General features: G+C 40.7%; 1 protein-coding gene across 1 annotated transcript; it reads left to right on the top strand.

Annotated features, from left to right (window-relative positions):
- The first annotated feature begins 480 nt into the window (after nt 1–480).
- LOC117651800 (helicase domino) lies at nt 481–18,694 on the top strand. The gene is made up of 38 exons (XM_034396154.1): nt 481–675; nt 1,533–1,609; nt 1,695–1,867; nt 1,963–2,421; nt 2,510–2,750; nt 2,861–3,099; nt 3,182–3,508; nt 3,593–3,815; nt 3,900–4,754; nt 5,824–6,322; nt 6,404–6,590; nt 6,668–6,956; nt 7,050–7,144; nt 7,738–7,836; nt 7,920–8,218; nt 8,301–8,503; nt 8,587–8,756; nt 8,839–9,035; nt 9,112–9,226; nt 9,308–9,394; nt 9,479–9,724; nt 9,828–10,043; nt 13,100–13,135; nt 13,219–13,393; nt 13,475–13,716; nt 13,805–13,941; nt 14,020–14,122; nt 14,204–14,488; nt 14,572–14,844; nt 14,922–15,194; nt 15,269–15,517; nt 15,606–15,797; nt 15,893–16,147; nt 16,232–16,435; nt 16,529–16,684; nt 16,764–16,913; nt 17,022–17,270; nt 17,358–18,694. The coding sequence occupies exons 3-38, from the start codon at nt 1,703–1,705 to the stop codon at nt 17,367–17,369; spliced, it is 8,202 nt and encodes a 2,733-aa protein (XP_034252045.1). The 5' UTR covers nt 481–675; nt 1,533–1,609; nt 1,695–1,702; the 3' UTR covers nt 17,370–18,694.
- Nucleotides 18,695–18,710: the final 16 nt, after the last annotated feature.

Genomic DNA, 18,710 nt, shown 5'->3' with positions numbered 1-18,710 from the left:
GCGCCGAAAGATGTGTTTCCGTTTGAATCAACGCTGGTCAGTACGGCACCTTTAACCTGGCATCTTAATTTACCCTGCGAGTCGCATTTTCTTGTGTAAAAAATCTAGGGATCAGAACCCAAAATTACGAAGGATGCGCATTGTTCTAGAGCGTCCCAATTCTTAAAAAAGTTAGGGCAAGATCTCGAAGGCTGACAGACTTGATCTCGAACTACAGAGGTCCAACCCTACAAAAACAACAAATATTCGTTTCTGACAACGTTAATCGAAAACCGCAATTTCAAGTGATCTCAAAACCTATGTTTATTTGTTTCAGTTGAAATTTTAGACTCATTCTGATCTGTTTTACCATACAGGACCTTCAAGGAACAAGAAATTTCAAATGATATGTTGGTGAACATGTCTGTACTGCTAGCGCCTCTCTCGGCCGTTCTGAAAAGCTGCCCGAAGAAGACGGAAGTTGAAGATGAGCATGTAAGCGGGCTGGGTTGTACGCCATTTTATCTCAAAGTCAGACAATGAGCTGCAGAAAATGATAGATTTATTTTGTACCTACTCCGTTTTAAAACGTTACGCAAAGTATCATTATTATCCCTAGGTAGTGCGATCTATGTATCTTGTACAAAGTATTATGGATGCTTAGCCAGAAGTGAGATTTATTGTGATTATATCATGGTAAGAGCTCGGTCTCCTCAGGAGAGGACTAATATGGCGGATGTGTCCAGTAAAATTTAAGGAAAACGTTAATAAATTTTATTTTAGTGTGTGCGCGCGTGCTTACTGTGCGATTATATCTGTGAGCTACAGCCTTAATTTTGCGGCGCCTTGTGTCAAAAATGGGTCATTTTGTCCTTTACTCGGTTGATTTACTCCAAAAAATTGCGCCTTTAGCCTTCTATCTAGGCCTGCCGGCTTCCTGACGCTCAAAGTAGTAAATTTGTACTTGTCGGTGTTGGCATTTCAGCCTCGCTTCTTACGCTCAGGGGTTTCGGTGCCTCTCTTTGGTCCTCCTTGGCGGCGTAATCGGATTCCTCTATCCGGCTGCAATTAAGGTGGTGACGCGCCCAGCCTAGGCTAACCCTTCTTGGCTCCAGGCCACTACATTTCATCTTCTAGGCTCAGAAATGCTTACTCTCCCTTTAGCCGTGCGGAGACTGTGGCTTCCGACCGTCTTTAAAGGGCTGACTTCCCGTTAATACTACCTTCAGTTATTTCTTTGTCACATTAATTGATAAGAGTGGACCATTCACTGTGTTTGTTATGATGCTAAGTTTGTCTTTGCCTCCAATTTCTGCTCCACTGGGCTTGCCTTTGAGAACATCTCCTCTCACTTTGTGACTCAATGTTCTGAAGCAATTCCTTGTGCATTTTCTTTTTAACACCATCTGCAAATATTTTTTTTGTTGATTTTCCAATTTTAAAACTTTTTGTATTAAATCTATCTTAGGACATATGTTCCCTTTTTGTTCTCAATCGTCCTTGTTTTCTCATCCTTTATTTGGGGCTAACATAACATTTTTTTCTGTTTTTAGGATTGTGACTTTATATTGTATACCAATGAATTCCACAAAGCAAGTCATCTTTCATTAAATTGGGCCATTTACCAATGGTACTTATTCCTTATAAAAACAATTTTCTACTCTTGAATTTACTTTGTTGTGTCTTTCTTTCATTTCATCTCATGCGTATTTCAGAGTGGAGGATGAGTGAGCAACAACCTGGGCTTGGGCCAACCCCACCCACGGGACCACCAACGCTGAATGTGGCAGGTCAAACTGTCCGCATTCAGCAGGTCCAAAATGTTAATCTACTTACAACTGGCGGCCAACAGTTCGTAATAACGGGGCAAGTACCTGGGCTGGCGCAGGTAAGTTCCTTTAGCCTCTGATGACGTGCTAATTTTTATATTATTTTTCATTAACCAAAAACCCTTGAGCTCACCATTATCCTTATAACTTGCAGGTCTTGTCCCCAATCACTACAAGTGCGTCAGGTGGAATGACGAGACTGCTAACCCACAGGGTTATACAAGGAAGAGGAGGAACATTACAGCTTGCGCCATCTAATGCAGGAACAGCTGCTGGTACACCTGTTTCCTTGGTGGCGATTGGACAGTCATCAGTAAATGCTTCTTCTTATCCTACTCTTGTCAACACCTTATCCTCCCCGTCAAGGAGGACGCAACCCACAGCATCTCAGCCAACTGTGTTAGCATCACCTTCACGTAGCAACCCATCTCATCCGTTATCCCCTAGTGCAAGTCCTCAGACAAGAAAAAAAATGCGTGTTTCCACTTCTGACACTCCGGTCAGTGAAGAGACGATGGCAAGGAGGAAATTAATAGTAGAACATAAACTAGTGAGACTTAAAGCTGCTCGATCCAGATATGCAGACCTTGCTGCTGAGCTCTTCTTCCTCCAGGTAATTAGGAAACTAATTTGATTGTGTCCAATTTTCACATCTCTGAAAACTTGTGTTACCGTAAATTAATAACTCATTTATTTGCCAGGCTGGTGGGAACATGTCAGATTATCTTGCATGGCGAAAGCGCTCACCTACTCCCCAGTTCTTACATTTTCTTCGGTCGAATCGGCTTGACGCTGATGATGATGACGAAGACTTAACTCAAAACCTTACACCAGCCATTCAGGCCACCCAGTCAGTTTCAGCAGCTGTAGCTGCAACTACCCCTGTAACCCAAACTCCTGCTGTGTCCACCCCCACCCCTGTCCCATCCTCAAGTTCTCAAGGTCAGTACTAATGAATCACTTCAAAATATGAAATTCAGTATTTTAAATTCTTACCTGGATTATGTTTATCTTAATTTAAACACAATCTAACATACATTGCATTTTTGTAGCTGAGCCTACCGTACCTGATCCAGCCAAAATAGCTGGTGCACCTGCGCCTGCCACTGGTAGAAGGTCACCACCCCTATCTGCTGCTGCAGGAAGCTTCTCCCCTGAAAGAAGGGTCCCGGGTAGCCCCTCCAAATTAAAAGGACAGCAGCCACATGGAGCCCGGCAGCATCCAAAGCAGACACCACCTCAAGAATCGACACCCGGTAGCCAAGAACAAATTGTGGAGAAAGCTAAACAAGTATGTGCTCTTGCTTCTCATTGAAAATATTGTTTCTCATGCCATACATCTTTCTGTAACCAATTTTTAATTATTTTTTCAGGAAGCATATGTTATGCAAAGGATTGTAGAACTTCAGAGAGAGGGTTTGTGGACTGAAAAAAGATTACCGAAAGTGCAAGAACCTGCCAGAGCAAAAGCTCATTGGGACTATTTGCTGGAAGAGATGGTGTGGTTAGCTGCTGACTTTGCCCAAGAGAGGAAGTGGAAAAAAGCAGCTGCAAAGAAATGTGCCAAAATGGTTCAGAAACATTTCAATGAAAAGCAGGCGAATGCTGATAAGGCTGAGAAACTGCAGGAGATGCGTCTGAGGAAAATTGCAAATACCATAGCCAAAGACATAAAAAGTTTCTGGGCAAACATTGAGAAGGTACTTTTGAGGAGAGATGTTTCACCTCCAGTAAAGTTCTTGTCCAGAGGTGTGACTTACGTTTAATTTTCTTTTCCGTTACAGCTGGTTGAGTTCAAGCAAACTCAAATATTAGAAGAGAAGAGGAAAAAGGCATTAGATCAGCATCTTAGTTTTATAGTTGACCAGACAGAAAAGTATTCAATGCTGCTCACCGAGGGTATGAATCGTACAGGTGCCGAGAGTGCCAATAACAGCATTAATGCTAGTGTCCCTCCATCAGTTGTGTCCTTCTCTTCTGACACAGAAGCTGCAGCTAAATCTGATGGTTTGTGATTTCCTTGACAGTTCAAAATTTTATTAGTTTTCATTTGTTTGCTTCTTACTCATCATTTGTGCTTTCTCTCTTCAGATGACTTTAGACCAGATATGGATTCAGAAGATGATGAACGAACTATAGCTAAGGATGAGGATGTCGGTGGAAATCCTGAAGAAATTGCAAAGTTACAGGAAGAAACTGAATTATCTTTAGAAGATCTCTTAAAAGAGTTCCCTGGTTACCTAGACAATAGAGATAAGCTTATTGAGAATGAGGATGGTGTCGACAGCAGTAGCAAAGGCTCTGTTGCTGGTGCTGATGATGAGGAATCCAAAGCATCTGATGAAGATGATGATGAGGATGAAGAAGAAGAAGACGAAGATGCAGATAGTGACGATGAGGATGAGGAAGATGATGAGGAAGAAGATGTTGATATGGATGAGGGTAATGATGATTCAAAAGACGCAGCTGATGTTGATACCAATGACTCTGGATCGGGTCTGGGTGAATTGTATCGGCCTGCTGGTGGATCCAAAGCTAAAACTGAAGAAGAGACAGGAAAAGAAATCAATGATGTTGCTGCTGTGGCCGAAAGTTTGCAACCTAAAGGCAACACATTGTCCTCTACTAATGTTGTGACCAAAATACCCTTTTTGCTTAAACACACTTTAAGAGAGTACCAACACATTGGTCTTGATTGGCTTGTGACAATGTATGACCGAAATCTCAATGGTATTCTAGCAGATGAAATGGGCTTAGGAAAAACAATCCAGACAATCTCACTTTTGGCCCATCTTGCGTGTGAAAAGGAAGATTGGGGTCCTCACCTAATTGTCGTTCCTACATCTGTGATGCTCAATTGGGAGATGGAGTTGAAGAAATGGTGTCCTGGTTTCAAAATTTTGACGTACTTTGGAACCCAGAAGGAAAGGAGAGCTAAAAGAACAGGTCAGTAACTCTCCTGAATTATTTATGAGATAGAAATTTGGTTTGTCTGAAGTAGTGGGCTTTTTAATTTCCATTCGGAGATTTATAACATTGATATATGTTTTTAAGTAAACTGTACTCTCATTTTGTTTTCTTTAACAAAAATTATTTACAATCTCTTTTTGTTGAGAAATGAGAGGGATAGTATTGGTAGCATTTACCAAGCAGCCTGACTCCTGTAGTAGGTGTGTTTGACATGTTACATACATTTTTCTCATGGCTCTGTTATCCTTTTTAAGTTTTCCTCTTGCATCACATAACAGTAAAAATTGTAATCTTTTGCAATTTTTCAATGAAGGGGAGGTAGATCAGTGGTAACATTTACCAAGCAGCCTGGCTCTTATAGCAGGTGTGTTTGACATGTTACACACACATTTCTTACGGCTTAGTTATTCTTTTCAATTGTTCCTCTTTCATCACTATACAGTGAAAATTGTTGCACTTTGCTATTATTTTGTTAATGAGAGAGGTAGACTAGTTGTTTCATCTACAGCAGCCTGTCTCTTATAGCAGGTTTGTTTGACATGTTACACACAATTGTCTTAAAAATCTGTCACCATTTCCATCAGCTGTCCTTGTTTCTCTGTTTCTTTCCCTTACTGAATGGGTTACTGTTTGCTATTACTATCCGGGCTTTTCACCAAAGTTGCAGACAAAGTTAAAATTTTTAATCTTCCCATCTGAATGTTGAATGGAAATTTTTCCTCTTGCATCACGTAACAGTAAAAATTGCCATCTTTTGCAATTTTTCAATGACTGGGAGGTAGATCAGTGGTAGCATTTACCAAGCAGCCTGACTCTTATAGCAGGTGTGTTTGACATGTTACGCACAATTGTATTGCAGTTCTTTCCTTTTAATTGTTCCTCTCTCATCACTCTACAGTGAAAATTGTTGCACTTTCCAACAGCTGTTCTTGTTCCTTCTTTTTCTTTCTTACAGTGAAATGGGACTCAAATGTGGGCAACCTTCTTTGAAGGTGATATGTAAATTTTATCACTGTTTAAGTATTTGTGTATCTGTTTGTTGCAGGTTGGACTAAGCCAAACGCATTTCATGTGTGCATTACATCTTACAAATTGGTAATTCAAGACCACCAAAGTTTTAGACGCAAGAAGTGGAAGTACTTGATCTTGGATGAAGCTCAGAACATTAAAAACTTCAAATCTCAGCGATGGCAGCTTCTCTTGAACTTCCAAACAGAAAGACGACTTCTTTTGACTGGCACACCTCTTCAAAACAACCTGATGGAACTGTGGTCATTGATGCATTTCCTTATGCCTCATGTTTTCCAGTCACATAAAGAGTTCAAGGAATGGTTCTCAAATCCTGTGACAGGGATGATAGAGGGTAATTCAGAAGTCAATGAAAGTATAATTAAAAGACTGCACAAAGTTTTGCGGCCTTTCCTTTTGAGACGTCTCAAATGTGAGGTTGAGAAGCAGCTTCCAAAGAAGTATGAACATGTTATCATGTGCAGACTATCCAAACGCCAACGATACCTTTATGATGACTTTATGTCAAGATCAAAGTATGTTATCAAACTGCCTCAGGTTTTGTTATTTTTTTGTGATGTGGTTATTGTTAATTGAGTTTGTTCTGCTTGTTACAGAACTAGAGAGACTCTTGCTACTGGAAATTTGTTGAGTGTCATCAATGTGCTCATGCAACTGCGTAAAGTATGCAACCATCCCAACTTATTTGAAGCTCGCCCCACTATATCACCATTTCAAATGCAGGGTATTGAATTTAATACTGCATCACTCGTTTGCCACCTGCTTGAGTATGATGTGTGGAAGGTTTGTAAAAATTGCCACAGCTAATAGTTTATCTTATCACAATGTGCTGTTAACTAAAGATTGTGCTGTTACTTCAGGATATTGATCTTCGGAATCTTAACATTCAAATGGTGGATTTAGAGGATTCTGTATCAGCTTTCGTTGCACATCGAATGAAGCGTATTGAAACACCTGGCAAGCTCATCGAGGAAATTGATAGTCAACCAGATCCACCACCACCTTGCCCCAAGGGCAGACTAAATATCAGTGTTAGATCTAATCCAGTGGGTCCACAGACATTAATCTTGAATCAGCAAAATGGCATGACCACATTAGGTGGTGGTGGTGTACGAATTGGGACCTCTCCAGCCCCACCTCGTAAAACAGGTGTGTACCTTGCAATGTTAAAATTTTTCTTTAACACATTTTTTTTTTAAATTATTGACATTGGTTTGCTTTGTTTTCTTGTCTGCCATTCAGCTTCTGTTGCCAATGGACAGAAACCTACTGTTGGTCCACAATCAGTAGCTCGACCAACAATAAAGCTGCCTAGTTCCTCATCATCAGAACCACAGGTAAATCATATTTGAAACACATTCTTTGAAATTGATGCATTAACAATCAGTTGCTACATTTGCTCTAGTGTAGAAACTTATGCATTGATGCGAGATGAAAGTTTCAAATTCCAGCTGGTCCTTCGCTTGTGCGGAGGACTATCCTAAATCATTGGCAACATTCTAACTTTTGTAGTCAATCTGATTCTTATCTTTTAGTGCACCAATAATCAGTCACTACATTTGTTCTGGTGTTGTAACTTTTGCATTGGTGCGAGATGAAAGTTCCAAATACCAGCTGGTCCTTTGCTTGTGTGGAGGACTATCCTAAATCATTGGCAACATTCCAACTTTTTTATTTAATCTGCTTCTTATCTTATAGCGCATCAATAATCAGTCACTACATTTGTCTTGGTGTTGTAACTTTTGCATTGATGCAAGATGAAAGTTTCAAATACCAGCTGGTCCTTTGCTTGTGTGGAGGATTATCCTAAATCATTGGCAACATTCCAAGTTTATTAGTTTATCTGTTACTTGTCCTAGGGAGCATCACCAATACTTGTGTTGCATGTGTTAAAGTTTCCTCTAACAAATTATTTTACTTTTCTGTCTAGACAAATGCAGCTGGTGGGTTTACCTCCTCCAATGGCAACCATGCAAGTTCCAGGAAGCTCAAGACTAGGGGCAACGAAGCTAAATCTCCCTTTTTCATTGTAAGACACAAGCATGGTCTATTTCAAAAGAAATTTTATGTATCTGTGTTACTCAGCAAATGTTTTTTATTTCCTGCCATCAGCCTGAACTTGTGGAGAAGAGGCGACAGAGAAGGCGAGGAAAACTTCAGTTTCTGGCTAAAGGCAACCAAATTAAGTGTGGTGCATATCCCATTTATGGTGCTGACCTAGTTTGTGCACTCCACATGCTGGGAGAAACACCATGTACAACGATGGCCTGGTCTGCTGGCTATGTGCATTGTGCACATGAAAGCAAAGCCCTCCATCACCCCTCAACCTATTGGCAAAGGACGGACGCGTTGTCCAAACTTATTTACACTAATGAGGATTATGTGAACTCGCTCAATGACATATTTGGAAGGTAAGAGGATTCCTTTATGCTCTATGGTTTCTACTGTTTAGGTATGGATTGAAGGTGCTCATGATTAATGTGTTTCCATCAGGTTCGTTATATGGGTCCCACCAGTAGCAGCCCCTTTGCCGGCTCTGCATGTGTCTCATCCTCCTCCATCGGCTTTGTGGAAAGAGCGGAGAATGGTTTCCACTTTGCAGCATGAAGTGTCTCCTAAATGCACAATTCTTCACCCTGTTGCTAGATCAATGACAACACAATTCCCTGATCCTAGGCTAATACAGTATGATTGTGGTAAGTCATCAAATCCTATTAATTGTTATCTGAAATTAATGGCTTTACTATTCATTAAGTTAATACCTCAACTTTTTCTGCAGGTAAACTTCAGACTATGGATAGATTGTTGCGGCAACTAAAAGCTGGACATCACAGAGCTTTAATTTTCACTCAAATGACAAGGATGCTTGACGTGCTGGAGGCATTTTTGAATTTCCATGGACACATTTATCTGAGGTTGGATGGTACAACAAAGGTGGATCAGAGACAAGTAAGTGGTTTTCTTTCAAGAAAATTGTAGATTTCAACCCTCACACACACTTAACTATGGTCTGTGGTATTAATATTTGCAGGTGTTGATGGAGAGATTCAATACTGATCCAAGAATATTTTGTTTTATACTATCCACTCGGTCTGGTGGAGTTGGTGTGAATTTGACTGGTGCAGACACTGTGATATTCTACGATAGTGACTGGAATCCTACTATGGATGCTCAAGCACAAGATCGTTGCCATCGTATCGGCCAAACCAGAGATGTCAACATTTACAGGTACACTTTCTTGTTCTTTATAATTATTTCAGCTTCAAGAAGTCAATGGTCATTAATTTTATTATTTTCTCCCAAGGTTGATAAGTGAGAAAACAGTTGAAGAAAATATCTTAAAGAAGGCCAATCAGAAGAGAATGTTAGGAAACCTTGCAATTGAAGGAGGAAACTTCACCACTGCATTCTTCAAAAGTGTATGTATTGTTACTTCTTATGTCTGACTGCTTAATGTACTATTCATAGAAGGTGTCTCTTAACTTTGACAATTGTTCCAGTCTACCATTCAAGACCTCTTCAATGTTGATGTCAGTGAGAACGATGCATCAAGACGCATGGCGGAGGTTGTTGACAGGGATAGTCAGGTTTGTGTTTGAGGTGTAAACCTCTCCTTCCTCTGTCATTAACAACTTGCTAGGAGTGTTTTCAATCCGTTTTTCTATCTGCAGAGTGTGCCATCACCCCAGGATGATAAGGTTGCTATGGGGGCATTGGAGTCAGCTTTGGCAGCAGCTGAAGATGAAACTGATGTCATTGCTCTGAAATCAGCTAAGGCTGAAGCTGTGGCAGACTTGGAAGAGTTTGATGAAAATGTTCCTCTTGGAGAGGATGGAGTGGAAGGCACATCAGCTCAACAATCTGACCAGCCGGAGCTCAGCAAGGCTGAGCAAGAGGTTCAAAACCTGGTTCAACAGGTTTGTGTAGTTGTCTTAACATTCTCTCATCTTTGGTGTGGAAGTTACACTGATGCAAAGAATTCAAGGTTTGATACCATGGCATTTTTCATCTGTTTCACAGCTATCATCGATTGAACGCTATGCCATGACATTTGTTGAAGAGACGGACTCCTGGAGTGCGAAGCAACTTGCCGAGGCAGAGGCAGAAATAGAACGCCAAAAGAAAGACTGGGAATTGAACCGGCTGGCCGCTGCGCGGGAGCAGGAGGAGCGTCGGCAGCGGTTGGCTGACGATGAACCCATGCTGACCTACTCGCGCGAAGATGCCAACACTCAGGTTAATAGTAGTAAGAAGATAGGTATGAGGAGCAAGCGATTGTCGGTTGGGAAGCGGTCGTTATTATCTGCCAGAAGTAGTAGGTGTAATTCTCGTAATAATTCTCTTGACGGTAGCTTGGATGGTGATGATAGCAAAGATAAAGTTGAAGGTAAGAAACTAATGCTTAAGAGAAAAAGGAAGTTGATAAAAGAAGACCTTGCAGACATTGACAGTGAAAGTATTCATTCCAATGACAGTCATGATATGTCTTTGAATAACCATAATGCGGATCCAACTAGTCCTAGGACACGCTCTAGAGGCTCTGTTAGCATAAATCTGTGGACCCTAGATAGAAGTGCAAGTCCCTCCACATTGGAAGGACCAGGCAGCCCTAATTTCCAGTCAACAGTGAAGAAGAGGAAAAGAGGGAGGCCGAAGAGAGTGGACAGAACTGATGGTGTGAATAACATTACTCCAACCAAACAGTCTTTATCTCCTTTTGCTAATCCTAATCTTGTGATAAGAACTCGTAGAGGTTCCTCCTCCTTGAGGCATGTCGATGGTAGTGATGTAGAAAGTAGTAATGAAAGCCCTGATGGTCGGAGAGTAAAAAAATTAAAACTTCTCAAAAGGAAACGTAGATCTGAAGGCAGTGTGGATACTAATGGTTTGCCCTAACCATGTGGCCAAACATCAGAATGTTTGAAGAGACTCTTTTTATAAAGTATGGAAAACAGTTATTTGTGGGTGTTCTGTACATCAAGGCATAGTTGATTTTTTTTAAACTTTTGTTTCTCTTCTCTTTTTTGTTTTCCTTTCTTAGAATGAACTTATAAATGGCTCCTTCATACTTTTAATAGTTAGATTTTTTTAAAATTGATAACTTCAAACCAACAGATTTTATACATTGTTCAGTTTCCATTCTTAATGTGCAACCAAACCCAAGACAACTGCTTCTTTCGGAACTCGATTTACAAGATAGAGGCTTAAATTGTACTGAATGGTCACTACATTGTTTTAACAAATTTGTCAAGCAAAGAAGTGTTAACCTTCATAAATTTTACATTGCTCGGTTGAACTCATTGCTGCGTATCAGTTTGATGCACAGCATAGTTAATTTTACTTGCTATGCTGTGCATCAAAATGCATAACATACCTTGAGTGCTTCACAGGTGCCTCATAAGTTAAAGATGAAGCTGGGAGATTTACTGAAGTTGCCTCTCCCAACTATAAGACTTCATGAATTAACATTTAGTCTTAAAGTGTCTTTCTCTCTCTTCTTTTTCTTTTCTTTTTTTAATCCTTCAATTTCAGTTTTTTTGTGATCAGTATTGTGTGCAATTGTTTTTCTATGCATACAACAAATTACTGAAGAGATGTGTTGCATCGCTAATTTAATTCTTAACATTGCTCAACTTGGCCTTCTGTAGGAGAAAAATTACCTTCACCCAACTTGGCTTTCTTTCTCTGATACCTAAGAAGTCAATGCAAGTGATCTTACAAGTTTGGCCATTCCATTACTGCTAAGTTTTTGACTTGGTCTCATCATAGACTCAGCTGCTGTTGTATTGTAATTTATTTTTGTAACCGAATTTGTGCACCAAATCTAGTATTTTTAAAAGAATAATTAATGTAGGTGACGACAGCCCAGTGTTTTTTCTGTCCATCATGTAATTGCTTCATCCATCGGCTACTGCTTTACCTTATGCAACATCATAGGCATAAGCACCCAGCCGCTTAGATTGGCTGCCATATTAGTGTTGTCATGGCATTACTGTGTCTTTTAAATTTGCCAACAGCCCCGTGACTCCAGGCACGATAGTCTTGCAGAACAGTTTTAATTTCAGTATTAGCTTATAGAACAAGTTGTTGGTGCTAAAAACAATTATTTATTTGCATTGGTCAAATATGGAAGAAAAACATTTATAATTTATGTATCTTAGGTCATTGAATTTTCACTTGTACTGGCTACTAGACTGAAAATGTTAATTTCTGTGAATGAAAGTGCTTCATTGAACTGAAGAGGTTGGGTAAACGTGCCTTGTTATACATTTTTACCATTCTCATTTATGTCAAAGGCTGTTAATGACTTGAAACATACGACATTCTAGTTGTCACTTGTAAGTTTCAGTTTGCCAACTTAAATTTTGTTAATTAAGTATTTATATTGTGTGGTTGATTTGTTACTTTTCCTGTGAAAGTATGAATGAAAGTGTATATGTGTGTGTGTATGTTTGTATGCATATAGTGAGTTACGCCATTTGTTCTGTGACTTCAAATGGTTCTATTGTTATGTGACATGTTGTCACCATTCTGTTCTTTTGATGAAGAAAGCTAAATAAAACAAAAAATCTCAACTTGCAAGTGTCTGTTGTATGTCTTATTTCTTGGTATCTTTTCCAAGTGGGGTTCCAAGGTTGAGCGCTGTTTTGGTGTCAAACTTTGCTCTGTGTGCTTGTTTATACATTCCTTTTTGGCTTAGTCAAAATTAAGTTTGGTATGGCATAGGCGTGTCATAACCTGTGGTGTAGCACATCATGCTCCCCTTGTAGATTAGCTTCCGATGTGTTCGAATGCGAATTGCAGTTGAAGCTTCAATGCAGTTTATGACTCACGCGGCACCAAAGCTCGACCTCTGCCTTGCCATTCCAAACTTGGAGATGTCCCAAGATATAAGCATGCACAGATAGCAAGTGTTGTGCCAGCAACAGGCGGTCAGCCTCAAGCCACCACTTGAACCCTGGCCCCTGGCACACAAAGGATATGAAAGAAAAGAAAGCTAAATCACACAGTTTGTTGATAGGCATTTGTGACAGTTTCCCTGTTGTAACTTATCTTCATGATTGATTAGATCCGATTCTTGACATTTGTGCTAGGAAATAATTTGTAATTGGAATTTTCGGCTGGTTTAAGCCATTATTGTTTCTTATAAAGTTATTTTCAATTGCTTGAAAACTATAGGAGCAGTTATATCTTATTGCTGCTGGGGTGGACATGTTGCTGCTCCTCATACCATCAAACTATGATGTGCATTTGATACGCAGATCTAAAAGAATGGTTTTCTTTCCTTTCAGGAGTGGCTATCTGACAATGGGAAGGAACTCATGCCGGTATTTATCACTCATTTCTGTTCCATTTTTAGTATTAGTCAGCACAGTTGAATTTTAATTGAGGGTTTATTTATTTCTGGTAGATGTGGTGTCCACCAACACCCCCTCAGCATGACAATGACGTGTACATTGACATGTCAATGGGATTCCTCTATGATCACAATATCATGTCGGAGTCACAACTCCCACCTGTATATGTCAAGAAAGAATTAAAACGATCTCGGCAAGCTGAAATAGGGGGCGCAGGCGAAAGAGAAGGTAACACTTATCTTGAGAGAGGTACATACTTTCAATTGTATGGAGAGCAATGTTAAAAGGTGCTGTTTCTTTGTGTGTTAGGTCGACGACCACTTAAAGTTCGTCCTCGAGATGAGAGCTCCTCTCAAGCACCTCGCTCGCTCTTTGATAGGCCGTCACCAGCACTGGTTAAAATGCGAAGAGATATTAAGCTTCAAAAGTATAGAGGTCATGTCCGTAGTCCTATTCCGAACCCACTTAAGCCTCAGATTCCTCAGAGACCTGCACAGGAGCCCGAGTACATGCCTGAATGGCTTATTTATGAGGACAATTGTCTTCTCAGGGTAAGAGGAAGGCTCTTTAAAAAATTTGATACAAATTGCAAAGTATTGTTTTGTCATTACACTTGTCCTATCTTTGTTTGCGTTGCAGGAAGTGCAAGCTACCCAAGAACTAATGTTGAACTTGCTAGTAGTTACACCTGCCCATACTCCCAACTGGGATTATGAATCTGAGTCTGTCACTAATATTGGACGAACATTCAGATCAGCAAAGCATTGTCGATACAGGTAATAGTTATTTGTGTGGAAATTCAAATCCCACTGTCTTCAGTCTATTCTATCATGTTTGTCCTTGTATCTGTTCAGATATGAGAATGTAGTGATACCTCGTGAAGAAGGTAAAACACCTTACCCAGATACCCTGACAAAGAAACAGAAAAAGTTAAAAAATATCAACAAGCCGTTGCAGGTGAGACTTTTATAAATTTTTAATGGTGTCAGACATTTATACTTCTTTCAGAAAAATATTTACATTTCTTAAATATTTCAGCCAACCAAATCCAATCGACCTATGAGAACAGCTCAACTTTATGCACATGATGCCAACCAAGCCTTCACCACATTGTACCTGAAACATTTTGAAAATGTGCGTGAGGTTTCGAACAAGCGAGCCCCTACTGTTAAGCCTCTTTTGGTGAACCCATCAGTCAAGAACCCCAAACATGCTGCTGTGTTGCAAGAAAATGGAATTGATTACGACAACCCTCTGGAGCCAGAGGCAGTTGCCTTACGAAGAGCTGAGAGAATTGCTCAGGAGAAGAAAAAGCAGTCTTCGGTAAGTGATGCTCCAATTAGATCTTCTGAATCAAGGCGAGATATTACACACTCATCACTTTCAAATTGAATTATTTCCTGCAGAATAAAGCTGGGGTGCTACCTGGAGCTGCTCCACCGCCTCCGACCCTTCCAGTGGTGGTAGCATCTGTTGCCCAGCCCACAGCTGCAGTTGTTGCCGCTGCGGGTGTACAGCCTGCTGCCCCAGCCGTCGCACAACAGCTGCAACAACTGCAGCAGCAACCTCTCCAGCAGCAGTCCCTGCAGCAGCAGGCTGTCCCGGCCGCGAGCGTCGCGGCTGCAGCCAGTGCAGGGCTGTCCCCACAGTTGCGGAGACCTGTAGCCCTCATGATGCAGGTATGACAAATTGAGGTCGCACCGCCTACATTTATGTTTGTTTTTATATTTTTTACCTTTTTGTTGGTGTGTTTCAGGAAGTGGTGGGCCAACCTGGAGTGGGTACTGTGCGGGCTGTGGCAAGCTCCCCTACTGTTGTGTCTGTAGCCAGTTTGACGCAAGCTCAAGCTCAAGCTGCTGCCCAGAGACTATCCCTTGCTCAGACCACAGCCACTGCGTCTGCGTCTCCTAAAACAGTCACAGCAAACATGGTTGCTGCTGCAGCCGCGGCGGCAGGCAAAACTTTGACCCAGCAACAACTGCAACAGCTTCAACGGCAACAGATATTGAAGCAAAGAGCACAAATGAAGGTGGGTGAATGTTAATGCATAAAATAGCTTGCGGAAATTTTTTTTTCTGATAAATTAATGTTTTGTTGTTACAGCTTGTTCAGCAACAACAAGCTGCCCAGGCTGCTGCCGCGGCCGCTGCTGGTGCAGCTCCTGGCACCATTGTGTCCAGCATAGCTGCCTCTGGGCAAGCTGTCCAAACGGTCCAAACAGCAACTGTCAGTGGCACTATCCCTATTGTATCAGTCGCAACAGCAGGGGCTACACAAAAAGTAGTCGCTGCTTCAGGAATGCCTGTTGTCACAGCTGTTCAGGTTTCGCAGGGTCAGCAGCCACGTGCTCAGGTAGTTAAATTAGCCATTGAAACAAATGTTTGGTTTATGTGTCATAAACAGACATTTGAATTCCTTGTTCCTATCAATTTCCTTTCAGATGCAGTATGTAACAAAAACAGTTGGTGGAAAACAAACCCTGACAAGACAAGTGACTGAAGCAGAGATGGCTATTATAATTCAACGGAAGCAGGCTCAACAGGCACAAGCACAGGCGCAGGCTCAAGCCCAGGCCCAAGCTCAGGGACAAATCCAAGCTCAAGTTCAAGTGCAAGGCCAAATTCAAACTCAGGTGACTATCATTTAGCTTCTTTTTTTTTTTAAAGTTTGTTCAAATTCTTGTTTGGTTGAGGTGATTGCCATAAACTAATATTCCTGTGTTCCTAGGGCCATCAGGTTGTTTCTCAGGCTCAACTGGCAAGTGTAGCTACTGCTGTCTCAACAAACCCAGCAACAACAACAGTTGCTGTTGCTAAGCATGGTGGTCAGATTACACAGCAGACCATTGCTACAGCACAACTCCTTGCTCAAGCTGGTCTTGCAGTTCAGACTGGTGCTGCTGGCACAAGCCAAGCCACACTAGTTAAGACTGTGGCTGTGCCGAGTGGTGTAACATTACCTGTTACTGGGGTAATACCACAGGTAATATGGCAAAATTATTAACTAAGATAAGTTTGTACACCTTTGTAACTATTCTAAAAAGAAATGTTCTGTTTTTTTTTTTAGCTCAAAGCTCAGCTGGCTCCAGGAATTAAAGGTACACAACAGATTAGACACTTAACTCAGCAGCAGCTGCTTTTGCAACAGCGGAAGCTATCTCCTGGTCAGAAGGTAACACAGCTCACACCAGTTAAGGGTGGAGTTCCAACCCAGTTGCTTGTGCAATCCCCAAAACCTATGGGGGCGATGACTGTTCAGCAAATTCAACAGGTGAGCAGAGAACTGGCATTTTACAATATTTTTTTGTTTGTTTTTAGAATGTAAATCAAATGAAATATTTTGTTTTGTCTATCATTTTATCAGGCTATGAAAAATGTGCCAGTAGCAGTATCATCAGCAGGGAATGCTGGCCAAGTGATTTCCCAGGTGTTGGCTAAAGGCCAAGTGACTGCTGCTGGCAGGGTAATCCCAGTGGCAACATCAGGAACTGCACAAGCCGTGCAACGACAAGCAGTGCAGGTCACTATTAGAAGCTTCTCAAAATTCACAATCCTCTCATTTGGTAGGTGATGTTAAATTTCTCTCTTGCCTGTGACAGGTTGTTGCAGCATCACCAGTGACTGCAGCACGGACACCTGTTTTGGATTCGAGTGGCCGTCCCCAAGTTAGCATTGCCTCCACCTTAGCCTCTGCTCTGGCTGGAAACATCAAGGTCACCCAATCATCCCAGCAGGCCATTCTCTCACAGGTAAAAATCATGTTGAACAAGTTACATTGTTGCTGTTCCTTCTTGACTTGTATTCAAATTGACCTTTGTTTGGGCTTTTGTATTAATTTTTTATCCCTCTCCACCAAGGTATCTGCTGCACTGCAGTGCCAGCCTGGTATGGTACCAGTTTTGCGCCAAGCAACGCAGAGTCCTGTCCGTATTCAAACATCCAGTGGTGTTGGCACCCCCATCATGGCAGTGGCAGTCCAACAGTCCCAAGGACAAGGGACGTCCACAGTGGTTACTACACAGCAGCAACTCCAGCACCTACAACTGCAGTTGCAGCAGCAGCAGGCTGCTCAACAGAGCAGCCAGTCGTCCTCCTCATCTGATTTGGTAAGAAACTTCTTTGTATTTAAGTGTAAGTAAGTCCCCTTTTCACTTTGACACTAAATTCTTTAATTCCATTTATTTTATTTCCAGGGCCAACAATGATCCTTACTGGCAAAATCTGTTCTTCCTTGTTTACCTTATTGGGTCCGACTCAATCCCTAACAATATAGCTGTAGCAATACGTCTTCACACATTTTTGCAGTACGTAATGCTAACTGTTCTGTTTTTGTTTTTTTTTTTAAAGCAAAGAATTGTTGAAGATTCGTCTTTTGATTCGTCACTTCTCGGAAATTTGTGTTTTGATGTAAGTCGATGAAGTTAATGTTAATGAAGCACCTTTGTACCTCTTTTTTTTTAATTTCCCAGTATTTCGCTAGTATGTCTTTTATGGAAGTCAGGGTACACTAGAATGAGCAAATGAGGGTTACCCATTTTACCATGGAGCTCCCTGTTTCAGGATTCCAGGGATGAAGTTTGGTAACTTCTCTCTTGTAAGCTATCACTTGTGAGAGTTGCTCTTGTTTTTTTTTTTCTTTGTGTGTGTTTCTTTTCATGGTTTCTGACAAATTCCATATATGCTGTTAAAAGTTACCAGATGGTCTAAAATTTGTGATTTTATTTTTATGATACTTTCAAGTGTATCCATCTTTATCACATGCTGTATTTACTGAGAGCTTTTGAAACCAGTGCAGTGAAACTGAAGGAAAAACTGGAAGTTAAACAATTTAGCCTAATTTGCTGTGTCCAAGCCCCTGATGGTGTGTATGTAATATTTCAACAAAACCTGTCCAAATGATGTGACTTGCTTTTACTGCAAAATGCAGAAGCTGAAGAAGTATTCTGGTTTTCTGGGTTCTACATTTTTCCTTTGAATCACAACTTGTCAATTATTTGCTTGAAATAAGTCTGTCGAGCCTTTCTTCAAATTAGTCTCTCTGCGTGCTGTTAATATCCGTCCTGGATACTTGAAGCCCATTTTAACTCTGGTAAGGTGTGTTGATGATAATGATACCCTTATTTCTAGTCTAGATCACCGGCAATAATGCAAACAAGTCTATAATATTTTTCTGACCTTTTAATGAAGTAGGTGTAGGATTTTAAGATTTTTAAAAAAAGTGAGATTGTAAATATGTAAATAAGATAATGTGAATTTGAAAAGATGCTTCGATAGGCATGTGTTTGTATCAAATGCATCCTTGTGTGCAGATATATTATCCTTAACTACATAGACTCACTCTGCTTTTTGTGAAAGCACTTTCAGTGAAATTAATATATTACAATTGTATTATATGAGTGAAACCATTGACGTCAGGTGAAAAGCGACTGCTTTTAAAATGTAATAAATTATTTATGAATGTGTTTCATTTTAATGTAAATTTCTGTACAGTTAATTTAGGATTTTGCAAATACATTATTTTCTGTAACTATGTGTGTGTGTTATTT

This window comes from Thrips palmi, unplaced genomic scaffold (genome assembly GCF_012932325.1).
Source record: "Thrips palmi isolate BJ-2018 unplaced genomic scaffold, TpBJ-2018v1 HiC_scaffold_6, whole genome shotgun sequence".
In the NCBI taxonomy this organism is placed as follows: Eukaryota; Metazoa; Arthropoda; class Insecta; order Thysanoptera; family Thripidae; genus Thrips; species Thrips palmi.
Note: the sequence above shows the minus strand (reverse complement) of the source record. Positions and strands in the feature narration are given on the sequence as shown.

Bases quoted from the DNA above. Each gene is read 5' to 3' on its own strand.
- LOC117651800 (XM_034396154.1), top strand. From the start codon at position 1,703: ATGAGTGAGCAACAACCTGGGCTTGGGCCAACCCCACCCACGGGACCA. The intron at 6,591-6,667 runs GTTTGTAAAAAT...CTGTTACTTCAG, and splicing joins TTGAGTATGATGTGTGGAAG to GATATTGATCTTCGGAATCT. The intron at 8,219-8,300 runs GTAAGAGGATTC...TGTTTCCATCAG, and splicing joins CTCAATGACATATTTGGAAG to GTTCGTTATATGGGTCCCAC.